Below are 22,418 nucleotides of genomic sequence, written 5' to 3'. Positions count from 1 at the left end.
AATTATAAGTTTAAGGAATGAAAAAGAATTGAAAAACATCAATGCTAGAGTTTTAGTAACAATCAGAACGAAGAACAGACGAAAAAGGGGTTCAAAAGGCAGAACTAAGAAAATTAGGATTTTCAGCCGATTAGGGTTGACCGAGTCGAAATTTGTTGACCAAGAGTCGACCTGTCACGCCCCAGGGCAGGGGTTGGTGACGTGGAGGATCGATTAGGAGTTAAACATTTAATAATTACAACCAACAGCGAAATATTTAAGAAATCTCCAAACAAACCTCACTATTGCCGAAAATAAATTACAAGAACATCTCAATAGGCTAAAACTCCCGCCTCTAACACTGTTCAGGGCTACACCCACAGGATCTATCCACAGGATCTTCAGTATCATACATACATGACACGTAAATAATATTACAGGCATCAACCACAGTCTAGAAATCTAAATATCAGAGTTTACAGAATTTACAAATTCTTACATTCATACATAGGGAGGATGACCACAATCCTCTCCAAATCAGGTGGTAGCAACTCAGCTACTCCGCACTGCTTCTAGAATCGTCTTAGAGGGGTTTAACATTTATAAATCAATAAAACGTGAGCGAAAAGCCCAGTAGGATATATTTTTAAATAACTTTATAAACAAATAAATAAATGAGTAAGCAAGTAAATAAATAAATAAATAAATGAATAATAAGACATTCAGTTCCAACACAATAGCCGGAACCTCACATCCTTTTTCTGAAAGGAATATAACTGAAAATCTCCATATTACAGGCATCAACAAGTAATTTATACTATGATAAATTATTTACACAACCACGTGCACAAGCCTATCATCCCCGGGCCGGGTTTCGGGTGCTACCCCCAAGGATGCACTCTCCACATCCTATCTAGGCCATCAGCTGGTTTACCGATTCATAAGATCTCTTGTCTTAAAAAGTCATTCATTAAACTTTATGAAACAGTTCATTATAATTCCAATAGCTAAAATCAAGCTATTGTTTTTAAACATGCTTTTCTTTTGCAAACATGCCCTTTCTTTAAAACATTTGCAAGGCCAAAACTCTTTGAAAACAGGCTCATAAAGAAAGGGTAAGAAATCTTACCTCGCAAGTACCAAACCTAGCTAGCGTTGCACCATTCTGGCTTTTGCTTCCTCAAAGCCCCTTAATTTGAGTCCTCAGCTAGCACTAATACAAAACCACGCTTTAGGATCAAATTCTCATTCCTAAAGCGATTTCAATCTCAATTATACTCTTTGATTTCCTATTAGTGTGCCTTTGTCAAATTATCAGTTTCACAAACCATTTCATGTTTCCAATCATCATTCCAAGGGTTTTCAATCTCAAAACATGGATTAAAGATGCTAATCCATTCATTCTAAGTCCCCAAATGAAGCTAATTTGGGTTTTCCTCAAAAACTCAGGTCAAAACAGGGTTTTTTAACAAAACAGTGTCAAACCCAGTATACACCAGTCAACTGGTGACAGAGCAGTGTAACACCACCGGTCGACCGGTGGTGCGCACTTTGGTCAACCGCACAAGTCAACCTGATGTAGTGCAGATCGGTCGACCGCATAGGTCGACTAGTGGAATCAAGGCATGATGGCCAACATGGCCGATATGAATAAAATCAACGCAAAACTTACAAATCCGAGTTCAAATCTGAAATATCTCAAAGGAAAACCACTAGATCCGGGTTCTAAGTACTAAATCAAGTCTAAAGAACCCAAAATCTCCAATTTCTACCATGGTTTTACTCAAAATCCATCAAAATTCATTCCGAACAAAAATAAGGTTTCTAAATCCAAAATTCCAAGAATCAAGAGAGATTTTTTTAGAAATCTTACCTCAAACCCTTCTCTTGATGTTGAAACTTCTTAAAATTTTCCTTCGGTTCAAAATTTGGTTTGATTCGATGAAGATTTTAAATGGGAGAGAGAGAGTGTGTGAGTGAGAACGAGAGTGAGAGAGAGGGAGAGTGCTCCGGAAGGACAAAGGAAAGGAAGGAAAACGAAAAAGAAAATGAAAAAGGAAATGGACAGGTGTCAAAATATTTAAAATTACAGTCCAGAAAATGTGCCCATACACACCTTTGGGGTAAAAATATAATTACTGAAAATATTTAAATACCTTGGAATTATTTAAATTTACACGTCAGAAACATTTAATATCCATTAATTAATTAATTAAACCAGATTAGGCACACTAATAAATCGTAATTACCTTAATTAATCCCGTTTAATTCTTCGGGGTGTTACAACTCCACCCCCTTAAGGAATTTTGTCCTCGAAATTAAGACTTACCTCAATATGCAAACAGATGCGGATACTGCTCCTGCAGCGCCGTTTCAAGCCCCCATGTCGCTTCCTCAACTCCATGGTACTGCCATAACACTTTCACTAATGGAATCTCATGATGACGCAGACTCCTCATCTTCCGGTCAAGAATCTGAATTGGTGCCTCCTCGTATGTCACGTCATGCTGTATCGGAATGCCATTCCATTGCACCACAGCTTCCGGTTCAGGCTGACATTTACGAAGCATGGAGACATGGAACACATCATGCACGTGAGATAGCTCAGGCGGTAGGGCCAAATGATACGCCATGACACCAACTCGTTGCACGATCGGGAATGGTCTAACGTACCTTGGTGCAAGTTTCCCTTTCACCCCAAAATGAACTCCTTTGCGTGGGGAAACTTTCAATAAAACGAAGTCACCTTCTTGGGATTCCAAAGGCCTAGACCTTCTGTCCACATAGCTCTTCTGACAACTTTGAGCCGTTAACAGTCGTTCCCGAATCACAGCTATCTTCTCATTGTTCTATTGGATAACTTCTGGTCCAGTAGTAAGCCGATCCTCTAGTTCCAACCAACACACAGGTAATCTACAAGGATGACCATAGAGAGCTTCGAACGGAGCCATGCTGATACTGGCCTGATAACTATTGTTATAAGCAAACTCAACAAGGTAAAGGTATTTCTTCCAGTTTCCACCAAAATCCAGAATACAAGCACGAAGCATATCCTCAGAATCTGAATAACTCTTTCAGATTGCCCATCAGTCTGAGAATGAAATGCCGTGCTGAAATTCAATTTTGTTCCCATGGCTTCCTAGAAACTTTTCCAATACCTTGCATTAAAACGTGTGTCACGATCGGACATAATCGATAACGGTACCTCGTGAAGTCTCACGATGTACTCCAGGTACAATTCAGCCATAATCTTCTGAGAATACGTTGCACGGAACAGTATGAAATGCATAAATTTTGTCAACCTGTCCACCACCACCCAGATGGCATCGTGCTTTTGCTCAGTCCTCGAAAGTCCCATCAGAAAATCCATCATGACATGTTCCCATTTCCATCCCGGCGCAGGTAAAGGCTGCAACTCTCCTACTGGTTTCTGGTGCTCAGCTTTAATCCGGAGACAAGTTACACATTCTGAGACATACTCACGAACGTCTTTCTTCATACCTCTCCACCAGTATTGCCTCTTCAGGTCTTGGTACATCTTGGTACTTCCCGGATGGATAGTGTACCTCGATTTATAGGCCTCATGCAGAATTGCCTTCTTAATCTCATCCACCTTAAGAACGGCTAGGCGGTTGCGAAAATAAAGTGCTCTATCCTCTCAGATTCTCTAATCTTCAAGTTGCTCTCCATTCTGGATTCAAATCCAAATCCTGGAAGATGAGGATCTTGTCATTGATTCTGCTTAACTTGTTGCACAAGGACCGGTGTGGAGATCAAATTATACACCATGGCCTGGTTATAATCCTCATGGTACTAAAGATCGTAACCGCTTATTACTTCAGTGCTTTTCCAGTCTTCCAAAGCTAATGCCGCCAGAGTCCCCGAAGTCTTCCTACTAAGGGCGTCAGCTACCACATTAGATTTTCCCGGATGATACTACAGCGTGAAGTCATAATCTTCCATGTACTTCACCCATATCCTCTGCCTAACGTTCAGATCTTTCTGTGTAAACAAGTATTTCAGACTCTTATGGTCAAAAAAGACCTGAAACCTTACTCCATAGAGATAGCATCTCCATATCTTCAGAGTAAATATTACCGCTGCTAGCTCCAAATCATAAGCGGGGTAGTTCTGTTCGTGTGGCTTCAATTGGCGAGATACGTAGGCTACAATGTGTCTACCTTGCATCAATACACAGCCAAGTCCACTCCCTGAGTCGTCAGAATAGACCTCATATGGCTCTTCACTATTGGGAATGGTCAACACTGGGGCACTTGTCAGTCTGATCTTTAATTTCTAAAAGACATGTTCGCATTCAGCGTTCCATTCGAATCTGACTTCTTTCTTAATCAACCGAGTCATCGGTGCCGCAATGCTCGAGAAGTCTTTTACAAAACACTGGTAGTATCCTGCTAGTTCGAGGAAACTTTAAATCTCTGCTACATTCTCCGGCCTTTTCCACTGTAATACATATTCAATATTGGAAGGATCTATAGAAATTCCTTGTCCTGATATCACATGTCCAAGGAACTTCCCTTCCGTCAGCCAGAAGTCGCACTTCTTTTTCTTAGAATACAGTTGGTGCTCACGAAGAGTCTGAAGAACAATTCTCAAATGCTGCTCATGTTCTTCCCAAGTCTTCGAATATACTAGGATGTCATCGATGAAAACAATCACAAATTGATCTAAGTACGGCCGGAAGACCTGATTCATTAGATCCATGAATGCAGTTAGGGCATTCGTCAACCCGAAAGGCATCACCAGAAACTTGAAATGTCCATATCGAGTTCTAAAAGCTGTTTTCAGGATGTCTTCCTCCTTAATCTTGAGCTTATGATATCCTGACCTCAAGTCAATCTTAGAGTAATACTGTGATCCACCCAACTGATCGAATAACTCATCGATCCTCGGCAGAGGATATTTATTTTTCGCAGTTACCCTATTCAATTGACGATAGTCAATGCACAACCGGAGAGATCCGTCGTGCTTCTTCGCAAACAACACAGGTGCACCCTACGGGGAAGTGTTATTCCTGATATACCCTTTTTTCGCTAGCTCACCAAGCTGCTGCTTTAATTCTTTCATTTCTGCAGGTGCCATCCGGTAGGGAAGAATAGAAATTGGAGCCGTTCCCGGAATCAAGTCAATGCCCAATTCAATTTCCCGATCCGGCGGTAAACCGGGTAACTCATCGGGAAATACATTCACGAACTCATCCACCACAGAAATTCTCGCACTGTCTCTAATTATCTCGGGTTCACCTTTTTAGCAAGAAAGAAGGAAAAGCATGCTAGGTTTCTCCGTCCCCCAACGCTATATCGCAATAGTCGTTCTTCAAGGACTGGGTTCATATCCACTTGATAGGTAATTACCGCTCCATTCTTAGTCATCAAAGTCACTCTCCTACGGTAGCAATCAATAATCGCACCGTATCTTGCTAACTAATCCATTCTGAGTACCACGTCAAACAGACTCATCGAAAGGATTATCAAGTCAGCTCTCAATCACTCACCCCAAATCGTGATTTCACACGATCTACACACACTAGCTACCTCCACACATCCCAATGGAGAGTTCAAAGTCATCGGGGTTTCCAAGCTCTCAACTTTCAGTTTCAAAGTTTGTACAAAAGTACTTGATATGAAAGAATGGGTAGCACCAGTATCAAACAATACATGTGCTAATGAGTGAGATATTAGAATCATACCCTCAACCACCGTGTTGCTAGCCTGTCCTCCAGAACTGCCTCCTGTCAGGGTATAAGCTTGTCCTTGTGCTCTTCCCTTCCCTTTATCACCAATATTAGGCTGTTGGGTCCATGTCATATATTGTTACGACGGAGGTATATGCACGAGTCCCGACGTTTGAGGCCGAAACTGTGGATATTGAGGCGGACGGTAGGTTGGTACAGGAGGGTATGGCATTGCCAGTTGTGGCTGATAAGGCATCACAACCTGCGGTGGTCCTCATTGACCGTAAGAAGCCTCACTCTGAGATTGCTGAGTCGGCGGTTGATTCTGATTTGGACAGTTCCTCCTGATGTGACCCATATGCCCATAATGATGGCACTTGGGTCTATAGGGACCACTCTTGTCACTCCCAAAGGAACTACTACCTATATTGATCATCTCTCCACTAATTTGTCCCTTATTACGGTTCTTTTTACCACTCCGCTGTGGCCCGCCTGAAACAGAAGGTCCACCAGAAGTAGAAACTCGACCAGCTACTTCATTGCTCTAGTAATAAGCCAGATTATCCTGCTCCATGCTTGTAGAAGCAGCCACCAAGTCTCAAAAATTTTGAATTCTTAGAGCCACCAAGGGTCTCCTTACAGAATTCTTAAAGCCTTTCTCGAATTTAAGGCATTTCAAATGCTCAGACTCCACCAGAGATGGCGCGAAGTGGGACAAGTCATTGAATTTCACCACATACTCCCTCACCAACATATCACCTTGTAGCAAGGACATAAACTCCATTTCCTTTTCATCCCTATAACTCTGAGAGAAGTATTGTTCATTGAAGAGAACCTCAAACTGTTCCTAAGTCATTCCCACAACATCAAGTCTTCTTCTCACTTGCTTCCACCAAGTACTTGCTTGACCTTCCATCTTATACACCAAGAATTCCACCCAATACTCTTCTAGTATTCCCATGGTGTTCAGGTGCTTCACGATGGAATCAAACCAGTACTCCGCTTCCTGGGGTCCTCCTTCACTATTGAATGCGGGGATAGGTGCTCGTCTAAACTCATGGAAGTAACTTTGCTTCCTATCCTCGGCCGGTCGCTCATTCTGAGCTCGAGTGGCCATGCCTTGAAAAGCGGCATACATGACATCCATGAATTCTTGATTCTGTGGTGCCGGTTGGTTAATAGACCTACGGCGCGGAGGCATCTCCTTTAACTGAAAAGAAACTAGACTGTTTAGTGGATTCCTGATGTCACACAGTATGTACAATCATGTGGTTTCTTTACCTAGGCTCTGACACCACTCTGTCATGCCCCGGGGTAGGGGTAGGTGACGTGGAGGCTTGATTAGGAGTTAAACATTTAATAATTAAAACCAACAGTGAAATATTTAAGAAATCTCTAAACAAGCCTCACTATTGCCGAAAATAAATTACAAAAATATCTCAAGATAGCACTGATACAAAACCACGCTTTAGGATCAAATTCTTATTCCTAAAGCGATTTCAATCTCAATTATACTCTTTGATTTCCTATTAGTGTGCCTTAGTCAAATTACCGGTTTCACAAACCATTTAATGTTTCCAATCATCATTCCAAGGGTTTTCAATCTCAAAACATGGATTAAAGATGCTAATCCATTCATTCTAGGTTCCCAAATGAAGGTAATTTGGGTTTTCCTCGAAAACCAAGGTCAAAACAGGGTTTTTCAACAAAACAGGGTCAACCCCAGTGTACACTGGTTGACCGGTGACAGAGAAGTGCAACACCAATGGTTGACCGGTGGTGTGCACTTCGGTCGACCACACAGGTCGACCTGATGTAGTGCAGACAGGTCGACCGCATAGATCGACCGGTGGAATCAGGGTAGGATGGCCAACATGGCCGATCCGAAGAAAATGAACGTAAAACTTGTAAATCTGAGTTCAAATCTGAAATATCTCAAAGGAAAACCACTATATCAGCATTCTAAGTACTAAATCAAGTCTAAAGAACCCAAAATCTCCAATTTCTACCATGGCTTTACTCAAAATCCATCAAAATTCATTCCAAACCAAAATAAGATTTCTAAATCTGAAAATCCAAGAATCAAGAGAGGTTTTTTCAGAAATCTTACCTCCAATCCTTCTCTTGATGTTGAAAACTTCTTGAAATTTTCCCTCAGTTCAAAATTTGGTTTGATTCGATGATGATTTTGAACGGGAGAGAGAGAGAGAGAGAGAGTGAGAACGAGAGTGAGAGAGAAAGAGAGTACTCAGGAAGGACAAAGGAAAGGAAGGAAAAAGAAAAAGAAAAAGGAAATGGACAGGTGTCAAAATATTTAAAAAGACTGTCCAGAAAATGTGCCCATACACACCTCTGGGGTAAAAATATAATTACTGAAAATATTTAAATACCTTGAAATTATATCAATTTTCACATCAGAAACATTTAATATCCAACAATTAATTAATTAAACCAGATTAGGCACACTAATAAATCTTAATTACCTTAATTAATCTCGTTTAATTCTTCAGGGTGTTACACGACCAATAGGTCACTCTTGAAAGTTCGTCAAGGTTGAGCAAAGTTGACCAAGTGTGATGACCCTAACTTTTGATCATCATCCTACGTTCATACTTAACCCATTTCCTAACCTCTATTCCTCTAGAATGATAAACTACTAAAATTCATGCCCATTTTTTTCTTTTTCTTACTAGGGTAATATAAACAATATACATGTACACATTGTCGTAATAAAACCTTAAGTCAATTCCTAGACTTGATCACGCATTCAAACTATTCTTCACATGCCATCAGCATTCATAGACTAATATTATAGTAGGCTTTTAGGTACTCGAACATACCTCGTACTTAAGTTTACAAAACATAACTTGAAACTCTTATAAACTTCACATTTACTAAATAATCAGGATAATTTTACACATCCATAGTTCTTATTTACACTATACACATTTTAGTAGCGTCTTTAAATCTGTAGTGTGTCCATCACCCACTTGCCGACACTCCGCTGCTACATCTTTTCTACATGCCTAGCAACAAGTTTCAGGGATCCGGTGCCTTACCCGAGCTTCCTACAACACGAACAAACTTAATGAGCTTTTGTTCAGCAAGTAACAATAGGTCATAATAAATGCAATAATTATGCATACCCATATATGCATTCATGTCATATATCCTAAGACATTCTGTACTTCTAGAAGCTATATCGCTTATGTTCTTCTTCTTTCAATACATACTTTGTTCAGCTTTCGTCTCTTTTTAGTCGTTCACATTGTATTCTCATGTTCTGAACGACATTCATATTGTGTTTTTCTTTCTTTTCATTCTTCTTTACGAATACCATACCCTTATATGGAACGGCTTCATTTTTGTATTTTCTTGTCTTTTACTTCTTAGGGGCCCTATCCGGTTGTATCATAGCGCGAATAACCAGTGAGGAGGGGGTAGCTAACAAATCTAACTCAATCACGGTTCATTTCTTTCATAAACATAATAACCTTTCCTTCGAAGGTTGGTACAACCAGGACGTTTAATTTCTTACCGTTTGTCAACTTTCTCATTAAAACGGTTACCTTAGTTAAATCTTATGACTTTGTTCATTTTTGTGCAATTTATCATGAAATTTACTTTTCATTAAACTTTAACTTTTTCTCCTAACTTGACCTTGACCTGACATCGATACATATTTTTCGCAGAATAAAATTCTACCGCTACTTAAGTCTCGTAAATACATGCATAACAGTGCATCCAATATACAGGAGACAACTTTCACATTCTACCATACACTTAGTCTACAATATACTAGGATTGAGCAACATTGAGAGATAAGTTTATTCGCGTTGTAGACAAAAGAAACTATTGATACTTACAAAAGTTTCGCTAATGTTATGTCCTTTGTCTCACTTGATGCTTTCTGACTTCGATCGTTAATCGATCCTATTGCATAAATTTTCGTTAATCAAACACTGAATTCCAAATTCAAAAGAAATAATAACTTACTTGGACATTGTAGAGTCAGATGTTCAGCAGAATGCGGATGGGTGGCAGGAACTTTTGCTCTAATACCAACTATGATGACCCTAACTTTTGATCATCATCCTACGTTCATACTTAAACCATTTCATAACCTCTATTCCTCTAGAATGATAAACTACTAAAATTCATGCCCATTTTATTCTTTTTCTTACAGGGGTAAGATAAACAATATACATGTATACTTTGTCGTAATGAAACCATAAGATCAGTTCCTAGACTTGATCACGCATTCAAACTATTCTTCACATGCCATCAACATTCATAGGCTATTATCATAGTAGCCTTTTAGGTACTCGAACATACCTCGTACTTAAGTTTACAAAACATAACTTGAAACTCTCATAAATTTCACAGTTACTACATAATCAGGATAATTTTACATCCATAGTTCTTATTTACACTATACACATTTTAGCAGCACCTTCAAATCCTCAGTGTGTCCATCACCCACTTGCCCACACTCCGCTGCTACATCCTCTCTACTTGCCCGACAATAACTTTCAGAGAGCTAGTGCCTTACCCGAGCTTCCTACTACACAAACAAACTTAATGAGCTTTCGCTCGGCAAGTAACAGTAGGTCATAATAAATGCAATAATTATACATACCCATATATGCATTCATGTCATATATCCTAAGACATTCTGTACTTCTAGAACGTATATCGCTTATGTTCTTCTTCTTTCATTACATACTTTGTTCTGCTTTCATCTCTTTTTAGTCGTTCACATTGTATTCTCATGTTCTGAATGACATTCATATTGTGTTTTTCTTTCTTTCCATTCTTCTTTACAAATATCGTACCCTTTTATGGAACGGCTTCATTTTTTTATTTTCTTGTCTTTTACTTCTTAGGGGCCCTATACGGTTATACCATAGCGCGCATAACTAGTGAGGAGTGGGGTAGCTAACCAATCCAACTCAATCACGGTTTATTTCTTTCATAATCATAATAACCTTTCCTTTGAAGGCTGATATTATCAGGATATTTGATTTCTTACCGTTGTCAACTTTCTCGTTAAAACAGTAACTTTAGTTAAATCTTATGACTTTGTTCATTTTTGTACAATTTATCATGAAATTGACTTTTCGTTAAAGTTTAACTTTTTCTCCTAACTTGAGCTCGACTTAACGTCGATACATATTTTTCACAGAATAAAATTCTACCGCTACTTAAGTCTCGTAAATACATGCATAATAGTGCATCCAATATATAGGAGACATCTTTCACGTTCTAGCATACACTTAGTCTACAATATACTCGGATTGAGCAACATAGAGAAATAAGTTTCTTCGTGTTGTAGACAAAAGAAACTATTGATACTTACAGAAGTTTCGCTAATGTTGCGTCCTTTGTCTCACTTGATGTTTTTTGACTTCGATCGTTAAGCGATCCTATTGCATAAATTTCTTATCGTTAAATTCAAAATCTAAGATCAATAATTGCACTAAAATTTAATTCAGAAAGGTCTACAATCCCTATGTTTGGTATTCAATCCCAAAATATTTATTATCTCAAGAATGTGCATTAAAATCGTGCACCTTTCTCAATCATGGGCCTAATTTTCAGTTTTGGTCCAAAACTGTGAATTCTCATTGTGTTCGATTTCTATACATCACCGATTATCAAATTGACTTACTTTTCACATCTTAATCCCTTATTCCTTATGAAATCTGGTTTAGTTCAAAATGCTCAAACTAAATTTCGGCAAAATTCTGCCTATTTTTCTAGGTTTTCCGAGCTACCCTTAGCTCGTTTTATCTGTTGTTTCCACCATCAAACACAATTCACATTCATTCTCATTCCATTTAACCCTCAATAACATCACAATTCTAAGGTTTCTTCATATTTCCACAAAAATTCTCCATACCAAGAATTGCTAGAAATAAAAGTTCAATAGCCTAGAATTTATCCTTAATTCACTAGTTATCCAGTTCCTTAACCATCACAAGCAAATCACCATTCTTAAGTGAAATTTTCTCCATGATCTTCCTATACCTCCACGGAAACCGAGGTGAAGAAATGAGAGGAAAAATTTGAAAACTCACCTTAGAGAACGAAGAACAAGCTTCGGTGATGCTATTCTTTGGTAATTCTATCGATTTCCGCTTAAATCACGTGTTTCCTCACTTTGGTGAATTTTTTTCTTTCTTTCTCTCTTGGTTGTTTACTCTCTGTTCTTGTTCATGAAAAATGACCATTTCTCTAGTGTTTTCCCTTAATGAACCGGCCATCCAAAAAGGTAAGGGTTCAAAATGTAAATTTGGACTTTTTCAGGGACCATTTTGCAAGAAAAGTCAAAATTTTCCTTCTCCATTAAGCATTTGGCCGGCCATCCTTCTTCATATCACTTTCCATGTGTCAAAATATCATCCTTCCATTCTTTTGTTACTTTTAATCTCAACCATTGATCCTTTAATAATTATCCTATTTGGGTTCAGCTTATTTTCCTGTCCAGCGCGCGTTTTATCCGTATTTTTTAGACAGTTGGTCAACTAGTCAACTTTGACCATTCCTGACTAACTTTTTAAAGGCGTCATTTTGGTCGACTCTTGGTCAATAAATTTTGACTCAGTCCACTTGAATCAGTCGAAACCCTAATTTACGCAATTCGGCCTTCCGAACCCCTTTTCAGTCCATTTTTCGTTCCGATTGTTTCTAAAACCCTAGAATTTATGGCTTTCAACTCTTTTCCATTTCTTAACCTTAATATTCACTTGTTTACCCACTTGTGGGTTTAACAGATTGTTCCAGACTTCTTTCTTGAACATAGTTCGAAAATCCGTAACTACATCGTAGTTCAGAAATTTCTGATTTTTAACTTACAACTTATTATTTAGTACTATTATCAATAAGTACTTATCATAGAAATATTCATATTAATATTACAAAGGATTTCAATAAAAAAATAACTGAAATGTTCGTTTTTTATAAAGACATAATATTAGGTAAAGATTTTAGTCTAGCGGCCATATTGTTCGATAAATGTAACATTTTTCGTAAGAATTTGTGACATTTTAGTCTAACATGCTCCTACATAAGCAAGTTTAATGTAACATGATGGTGGACTGGATTTTATAAAGTTTTAAATGGCCTCCTCCTATATTTTTATTAATAGGACACAAATCTAGAGGTTCGTGTTAAATTGGATTCATAGTAGCTTGAGAAAGTGATATAACGAAACTTTAATTATTCAGAAGTATACCCCCACCCCTTCCTCTAAAGGAAACTTTACTGTGGAAATTTTCATTTTCCCTACCGTAAACGAAACTCTATCCTTTTACCCCTCTTTTCTGATCTCTTCCTTTAAAGGAAAGTTTAATTAACGAAACTTTAATTTTGAACATCAGCAAATAATTCAGAAAGGTGTTGGTCTGCAAGAACAATAATGCACTCTACCATATTTCTTGATCAACACTCTATCCTTTTACCCCTCTTTTCTCCCTTTCTAAGTTTCTCTTCGTCTATTTCTATCTTAGAAAAATAAGAAAAGCTTAGATGAAAGAGATGTTACCGACATCTTTTTTAGCTTAATTATGTTAATTTTCCGAAAAGATTCGTTGCAAAATTATAATTAAGAGAAATTGCTATATATAGCTTTCTTTATAATTGCAAATCTATTCTTTGCATGAACACGTACGTGGAGATGTTAGATTAACAACCCTCAACCCTCTAGATTAATTAGAGGAAGATTTCCTTGTATCATAAATCTCCTTCTTTTGCTTTCAGAGAAAAAAAAGAAAGAAAGTTTCTTTGTTAGATTGAATTTAAGTGATGATTTTAAAGCACCAATCTCTTCAGACAAGTCATGTGAACTTTGGTTTTGTGATTTAGACTTGGTCATGAAACAAGTAAGCCTAAAAATTTTCTTGTAAAAGAAATCTTTTATACGTGTAGTGATTTGGCCGTGTCACCGAATAATTGCGCACGTATGAAGATCATGCAACTTTTATTTGATATGTGGGTAGAAAAAAGTATCCTTCTTTCTCTTTTGTTTTTTTTTTAAAAAAAAATTATCACTAGCTTGTTAAACAAAATGTATGTTCCTCGACAGAAAAAATTTTGGACCACACTACTGGTGCTATTGGCGCAGGCTTTTATTATCATTATAAGGTATCACATATGTCATCCTACCAAATCCTAACCTACCCCTTATACTTTTATCTAATCTCTTAAGTTTCCCTTGAATTAGATAAAATTATACTGACGGTAAGGAAGTACTTAGCCGACAGGAAATTCTAGTTTCTGACGGTTCCTTTTCTACTGTTTGTTTGCAGTTCAATGTTAAATCCTCGACTACTTTGATATCACATTAAATTCTTACTCGCGTAATATTTTGAATTGTTTCAAGTCTTGAAATTAATTCTAGACTGAACAAAATCTAAATTTAACTTGTTTGCATTATGTTCCAAGAATGACATTGTTTCTGACGGTGTCAACTCCCGAGCTCACATTGTACCCTTCTACTATAGGTATTTATCTTGTGACTTTAACCTAGCTGTCTGACAATTAAGGATTTTCTCTTCTTTTAAAATGTCAGAGCGTTTTTTTCATACACTGCTAATTCTAATTTCTGACGGTTCCTTTTCTACTGCTTGTTTGCAGTTCAATGTTAAATCCTCGACTACTTTGATATCACATTAAATTCTTACTCGCGTAATATTTTGAACTGTTTGAAATCTTGAAATTAATTCTTGACTTAACAAATTCTAAATTTAACTTTTCTGCATTATGTTCCGGGAATGACATTGTTTCTGACGGTGTCAACTCCCGAGCTCACATTGTACCCTTCTACTATAGGTATTTATCTTGTGACTTTAACCTAGCTGTCTAGCAATTAAGGATTTTCTCTTCTTTTAAAATGTCAGAGCGTTTTTTTCATACGCTGCTAACATCATGTTGTACTTGGAGATTCTTTGAATTAAGATTCTCAAACTACATATGTACTGAAAATTTTTCTGCCTTAAAGTACGGCGAGAACTTATCGATCAAATTTACTTGATCGTAAAACATGAACTTAGCATGAAATCTGCTACAGAATTTAGGAATACAAATGTTAATTCCATATATCTTTCAGTCAGAAAATATAACATAGTATTTTCTAAGAAAATCCTTGGCTTAAATACATAAATTGTATTATTTAAAGTCTGAAATTTTCTCAGTCATTACACTTTTAATTTTAACCTAAATCAAATTATAATCTTAAAATTTCAACAATCTCAATACCAAATTTTAACAATCTCAAAATTCATAATCTAAAATTCAATATCTATAATCCAAACTTCATGTTATATGAAATGTATTTGCGACGTTATGTCGTTACAAATATTTACTTATCGCAAATATTTTCATCATAAATGGGCCAAATTGTAGTAGTGAACTTATTAGATTATAAGCGTTTTGCATTTTTTTTTCTTTTGTATTGTCTTTCTCTATTAATTAGTTATAAGCACGCGCTCTTCACGTGCATTCTTTAATTATATTTTTAATATGAAAATATAAAATTTCTTTTAACATTTAAGTGCATTTATTTATTACTAAGCTAATAATTGAGTTTAGTAAAGAAAAGAAAAAAGTTTAGTAGAGCACATTTAAAAAGAAAAAATATCACATAGTAAATTATGCATGGGGTACATATAAAATGAATTATTTTTAATAGAGTAAAATGAAAAAAAAAAAAATCGGGGAAATATTGTATAAGAAAATTAAATTACAAAAGAGTACTTGGGAAAAGATTACAAAAAAACACTAAAGAAAAATGCAAAAGAAGAATAGAAATAAGAAAAAGTAAAAATAAACAAAAAAGAAAAGATTATAAATAAAAAAAATGTAAAAAATAAAAACAAAAGAGAGAAATGAGAGGTTGACATCTGATAAAAGAGGACTAAAGAGAGAAATGAGAGATTGACATGTGATAAAAGAGGACAAACATCTTTGCCCCTTTTATATAAGATTAGATTAAATTAATATGCTTGGCCGTGTTCTGCCTCTTTGAAGTAAGAAGGAGCAGTCTACGTTGATGGGAAAGGACCCGACGTTATATCTCTTGAATCTCAATCTCCTCTTTAGAACGATGATTCTATAGAAATATGTTTGTGCATATATAACTATGATATATCATATATTTTCTAAGTTCCAAGCTTGTTTAAAAAAATTTTAAAAATATAAAAAACAATAAAGAGAAAGTGCCATAAACCGCCCAATTACCCATCGAACCGCCCACCCAACCGCCGACAATAAAGAAATATTTTTGAAAATTTTTGTACCTATATATGTGTACGTGTGTCTATGGAGAGATAGTGTAAAAACAAGAGTGGGTAGATATGGGAACTTATGGCGATGAGATTTTCCTTTTGCTTCTCCTATCATTGGCCTATTTGCTCTTCAGTCGCGCCGAAGGTTATCTGAGCAGGGTTTCTTCTTTGTCGTCTTTTTCTTTTAATTATCTGTTGGCGTTTTGCTTTCTTTATTTGGTTTGAAGTATGAAGGAGCAGCCAATGGCAGAGGACCCCACATATGGGATACATTCACGGCAACACATCCTGGTTTCTCTCAAATCTCAATCTCTTCTTTATAACTTGGATATAAATATATATATATATATATAACATATTTTCCAAGTTCCAAATTTGTGATGATATTATTCCCAGTTATTTTTTTTTATTTTTAAATTAAGGATTCACATCTAAACAAGTTGACACCGGAAAACCACCAATCTCGTATTTTTCTTTAACTTCGTAGATGTGTGTTTATCAAGCAATTATGTTTTTTCTGTGCTCTAGACCTCCTAATGCTCATGCATAAATTCAGATTCGAGCGAGGTCTGGAATTTTCTGAGTTCTTCATAAAAAATTTGATGTAGAACCAACAAAGATTTTTTTTTTTTTTGTTTCCAAATTCATTCCTGATGAGAATAAGGAACAACAGTGTCATTTTTGTCGACCACTAATCTTATGAATATGTGGACGTTACTAATCAATGAACTCCCTGCAAATTTTTAATTTCAATAAAAAAATAACTGAAATGTTCGTTTTTTATAAAGACATAATATTAGGTAAAGATTTTAGTCTAGCGGCCATATTGTTCGATAAATGTAACATTTTTCGTAAGAACTTGTGACATTTTAGTATAACATGCTCATACAGAAGCAAGTTTAATGTAACATGATGGTGGACTGGATTTTATAAAATAAAGTATTAAACTTAAACAAAATGGTTTCTACAATAACGTATAAATGATTACAAAAATGAACAAAAAGTTTATTTTTATCGAAACTTGTATGGCCGCCTCCTATATTTTTATTAATAGGACACAAATCTAGAGTTTCATTTTAAATTTGATTCATAGTAGCTTGAGAAACTCATATAACGAAACTTTAATTATTCAGAAGTATACCCCCACCCCTTCCTTTAAAGGAAACTTTACTGTGGAAATTTTCATATTTCTTTCTCAACACTCCATCCTTTTACCCTCTTTTCTCTCTTTCTAAGTTTCTCTTCGTCTATTTCTATCTTAGAAAAATAAGAAAAGCTTAGATGAAAGAGATGTTACCGACATCTATGTTAATTTTCCGGAAAGATTCGTAGCAAAATTATAATTAAGGGAAATTACTATATATAGCTTTCTTTATAATTGCAAATCTATTCTTTGCATGAACACGTACGTGGAGATGTTAGATTAACAACCCTCAACCCTCTAGATTTATTAGAGGAAGAAATCTTTATTTGATATGTGGGTAGAAAAAAGTAGCGTTCTTTCTCTTTTTTTTTTTTTTTTTTTAAATTATCACTAGCTTGTTAAACAAAATGTATGTTCCTCGACAGAAAAAATTTTGGACCACACTACTGGTGCAATTGGCGCAGGCTTTTATTATCATTATAAGGTATCCATTAGTTCGTTATTATTTTACTTTTAACTTGTGGATATATTCTTTTCACAATTTAAATAACAACTAATCAAAACTTTTTACTACAATTTTTTCTCATAAAAATTTAAATTTAACTTTTTTACTATATTATTTTTTCTCACATAAATTTACTTTCAACTCAATTTCTCGACTCGAACTTGCAAAAAGAACACGTCCTTAGTTATTCAGTTTGGATAAATTGAATTATAATTTGAAGCGAGTTAGGTAATGTAATCGTTATTATTGATCTCTAGTTGTTTATTATTTCACTTTCGATATATGGGCATGTTCTTTTCACAATTCAAATAACAAATTATCAAAATTTTTATTACAGTTTTTTCTCTTATAAAAATTTAAATTCAACTTTTTTATTACATTATTTTCTGTCATATAAATTTACTTTTCAACTCAAATTCTTAATTCGAACTTGCAAAAAGAACACGATCTCTATGTGATGATTGAAAACGGCCGTAGTAGAACACATGTCGGTTATTGGGAATGAATACGACGTAAATGCCCATAATTGTTATATCATATTAACAAGTATATAATTTTGATTTTCTGCGCTACAAATGTACAGGAAGACATAGATTTGTTGAAGGAAATTGGTTTTGACTCATTTAGGTTCTCCATCTCGTGGACAAGGATACTACCAAGTAAATTGATTTTTCACATTATTGGTTGAGAATTGCCATAACAAATTTTCTAAATTAATAACCTAATTAATTTTGATTTAATTATATAGGAGGGAAAATAAGTGGAGGAGTGAACAAGGAGGGAGTACAATTCTATAACAACCTCATAGATGAGCTGCTATCTAAGGGTAAAATTTTCATTGATAAATCTATAATTTTCTTGTATTAGAATTTATATTGTGATTCCTAATTAATAAAGTTTCCATTTGATTTGTATAATTAAGCAGGTTTAACACTTCTTGTGACTTTGTTCCATTGGGATTCTCCACAAGTCCTTGAAGATGAATACGGGGGATTCTTGAGCCCCAATATTGTGTAAGACATATATGTAATTAAACATTTGATATCAACAAATCAAGTAACTATAAACCATGATTATCAATTTTGTTAATAATAATCATCAATTACGGATCTTAATTAATTCATAGGAATGACTATCGAGACTACGTGAACTTTTGCTTCGAAGAATTTGGTGACAGAGTGAAGAACTGGATTACTTTCAATGAGCCAAATATTTTTAGTAGTTATGGATATGATCTTGGTCTACACGCACCGGGACGATGTTCGAAATATGCCGGAAATTGCACGGCGGGGAACTCTTCAATTGAACCGTACGTGGTAGTTCACCACATTCTTCTCGCTCATGCCACGGCAGTTAAATTGTACAGGGATAAATACCAGGTTACTGCCTGCTTACACCAATCTCACAATTTTATTTTACGTTTTATTCAAAATGCTGCATAGAATTTGTCAGGGTGCATATTTTTTGCCGCTCCTAAAAGTTTGAGTTTTTGAAAGGTAAAAAATAACTTAACCAGATATCAGGAATCCAATTCTTGTAATTACATTATATGTATTTTGAGTGTGCGGTTATTAATAATTTTTGTGAATCATGTCATGTAATGATCGGTATTGTTTATCCTAACCTACAATAGAATGGATCAAATCAAAGTGTTATTTTTTCTTCTCAGGTGCCTCAAAATGGGAAAATTGGGATAAATATGGAATGTGAGTGGTATGTTCCAAAATTCAACACACCTGATAGCTACAAAGCTGCCTCTAGAGCTCTTGATTTTATGCTTGGATGGTAAAGATTTTTTTACATATAAAAACTTATCCTGTTTGCATGCACATGATTGTTTCCAAGGAATACCAATTTAATTAAATAGAAGTTTTATTCTTTAATTTAGGACTTTGGATCCAATCATACATGGAGATTACCCAAGAACCATGAGATCCTTGGTAAAGAGTAGATTGCCGAAATTTACCGAAGACGAATCCAAACTCTTAAAGGGTTCTCTTGATTTTTTTGGTTTGAGTTACTATACTTCACATTATGCTGAAGAATCTACTACTATGTCAAGTGGCACAAATTTGAGCTACACATCAGATAGCCATGTTGTCCTTACAGGTGACTGGAATTCATTACAATAAATTATTATTGTTTTGAACTACTTAAGATATTTGTAGTTAAAAATATAAAAATTGAGACTAAACCTTGTAGCTAAAAGGTAAACTTTGTTGTGTTGACAATTTCCACTATTGTGATAGTCTAATAGGCTTAAAGCCTTTGTTAGGAGAGGTAGGAAAAAAAAAATCCGATTTTGACCGGAAACTCTTTTAAAAAGCCGAAACACTTCTAACAGATCATTTGATCGCTTTCAAAAATTATTTTTGGAGTTAGGAAGTCAAAAGCAACTTTTAATAAACTCTCCTAAACATGCCCACAGACAAAGGAGACGTGCTCTTTCTTATAGTATTTGGAATGATAGGAAAAATTAAAAAACTAAACAAATAAACAAATAAACAAAAATAAAAAAATGAAAATAAAAACAAAAGAAAAAAAACGTCACTTCCCTTATATTGGAATAGAGACAAAAGCTAGGAAAAGATATATTTCTACAATCCTTATTGAGAAAATTTCAAATTGAACCATTGATTTTTTCAATACTATTATTTATGTCACTACACAAAATTTTTATGTCATCATAGAAAATAGCCTATAGAATACAAAGTAATAACTTGCAGGTTACAAAAAGAAAACTTACATGTTATTAGCAGCATAAGCTAAATTTGATAATAATGCCGAAATTAAATAGTGTTGCTTTATCGATGGCATTTTTAAATATTTCCCCATCATTATTTTATCCCCGGTTAGTTTGATTTTCTTTAATAACTAGTGATGATGCACGTTGGACGTGGGTGAAGTGTCGGTAAATAAATTATATATTTTTTAATTGAATTCAAAATCATTATTGTTAATAATCATTTTTCTTTTTAAGAACAAATATATTTTTAGGCATTTATAATTAAAAATTGACCACCCACAAAATAAAATGAACTTTTTGTTTTGAGATGAAGACGTAATATATGAATTTCAGTTAAAAAATATGATAATAAGACAACGAAACTAAGATGGATAAATTTTGGTTTTAAAAATAGAGAAAAAAATTGACATTGCTTATCAATTTGAACATGTAACTTGCTTTGACACTTATACCTACCCTTGATTGAAGAACAAAACTTAGAAATAAGGGGCACTCGTTCTTCTGTATATCTAATAGATAAAGGGCAAAGAATTTGATACAATCTCACAGATATAGAGAGGTAGGAATTTATACTACACTCCTTCGCATACGTCAGGAGTCCATTGATGCGTAATTCTTTCACATCAGGATTTCCTTCAATAATAAGGGGCAAGAAAGTAATTTGGTACTATTCTCAATTAAATATTTTTTAATCCTTCATTTTCCAAAAAATAAATAAATAAATCAATAAATCAATAAAATTCATTCAAATTGTAATGGATCGAGATTAATTAGACTTCTTTAGAAGATTTTGAATTCCCCCAACAAAGAAGCTCTAAGTGTAGAACTTATACCTGCATATATTTTGCTACAGCTGAGAAAGATGGCGTTCCTCTTGGACAACTGGTATAGACGCTCTCTCTTCATCATTAGGAAATCTCAACACAATACCCTTTTAATGTTTCATGTTTTGAGGATACTAAAATTATTATACTTATATATCCATGATCATTTGCGTAGACTCCTATTAAATGGCTCAATGTCTATCCAAAGGGACTTAAAGACTTGGTCCTATACATAAAAAGAAAATACAACGATCCCCCCATTTACATCACTGAGAATGGTAAATCATAATCGTTTCTTGCATTTGTTTTGCTTCTCCATTTAATCACGTTATCTTTTACATAATGAACGGTATTTTTCAAAAGTAAAAAATAAAATATAAAAGGGGAAAACGAAACTTCACGTTAAACTTATGTGCTAATATAAACAACATGGCTTTAATTTGCAGGAGTTGGCATATATTCTGGCGCAACACTTGAAGATGCCTTGAATGATAGCTCAAGGATAAGCTGCTACCGTGATCATCTATCATATCTCTTAAAGGCTATCAAGTAAACCCACAAATTAATATTTCAAACTGATCTCTTTTATCGTTTTTCTTTCCTAGACTAGAAGCATATTCTTATATATTATTTTCCATATGCATAGATCTATCTAGCATTCATACAAAACTAATATATATATATATATATATAATACTTAATCTCTAGCGAATGCGCCTTGCTTTCCTTTTCACTAATGGAATCAAACATTGCTTTTCTTATTATATATATTATCAAGAAAAGGGAATGAAAAAAGCACAATAAAGTAAAATGAGGATTCTTTCAGAGAATACGGGAAAATCCTATTCATGTCGATCTGAACTACTAAATCCTTTTAAAATTTATAGTATATATTTTATATAATTTTTATGTAGTCTAACATCCAAAATAGGCACTACCCAAAATTAGGATCTCAGCATATAGTTGTTGGATCTTCAAATGAGGAAAATTAAGATATACTAACAAGCTGAGTTCTTCATAGGGCTGGAGCAAACGTGAAAGGATACTATGCTTGGTCATTGCTGGATAACTTTGAATGGGAATCTGGTTATGCTAACCAGTTTGGCATGACTTATGTTGATTTCAAAAACAAGCTGCAAAGACACATGAAAGATTCCGCCTTCTGGTTCAAGAAATTCCTTAAAAAGGATGCTACAGTCTTCATTGAATAGCATATCCTTTATTGCATTCAGGAGTTCTTTT

The 22,418-nt window shown here is 35.0% G+C and overlaps 1 protein-coding gene across 1 annotated transcript in view; it reads left to right on the top strand.

The window, feature by feature from the left end:
- The window catches only part of LOC112091395 (beta-glucosidase 12-like), a 35,346-nt gene extending 12,928 nt beyond the window's left edge, over positions 1-22,418 (top strand). The window contains exons 2-13 of the mRNA XM_024164931.1: positions 16,185-16,248; positions 17,527-17,585; positions 18,190-18,265; positions 18,355-18,432; positions 18,532-18,619; positions 18,733-18,985; positions 19,276-19,391; positions 19,495-19,715; positions 21,206-21,237; positions 21,352-21,454; positions 21,623-21,725; positions 22,198-22,418. Of these exons, the coding sequence (XP_024020699.1) occupies positions 16,185-16,248; positions 17,527-17,585; positions 18,190-18,265; positions 18,355-18,432; positions 18,532-18,619; positions 18,733-18,985; positions 19,276-19,391; positions 19,495-19,715; positions 21,206-21,237; positions 21,352-21,454; positions 21,623-21,725; positions 22,198-22,387 (1,383 nt within the window). The 3' untranslated portion in view covers positions 22,388-22,418. The remainder of the gene's footprint in view (positions 1-16,184; positions 16,249-17,526; positions 17,586-18,189; positions 18,266-18,354; positions 18,433-18,531; positions 18,620-18,732; positions 18,986-19,275; positions 19,392-19,494; positions 19,716-21,205; positions 21,238-21,351; positions 21,455-21,622; positions 21,726-22,197) is intronic.

Source organism: Morus notabilis, unplaced genomic scaffold, assembly GCF_000414095.1.
Source record: "Morus notabilis unplaced genomic scaffold, ASM41409v2 Scaffold555, whole genome shotgun sequence".
In the NCBI taxonomy this organism is placed as follows: domain Eukaryota; kingdom Viridiplantae; phylum Streptophyta; class Magnoliopsida; order Rosales; family Moraceae; genus Morus; species Morus notabilis.
The sequence above is the reverse complement of the archived record's forward strand: the minus strand, read 5'-3'. Positions and strand labels throughout refer to the sequence as shown.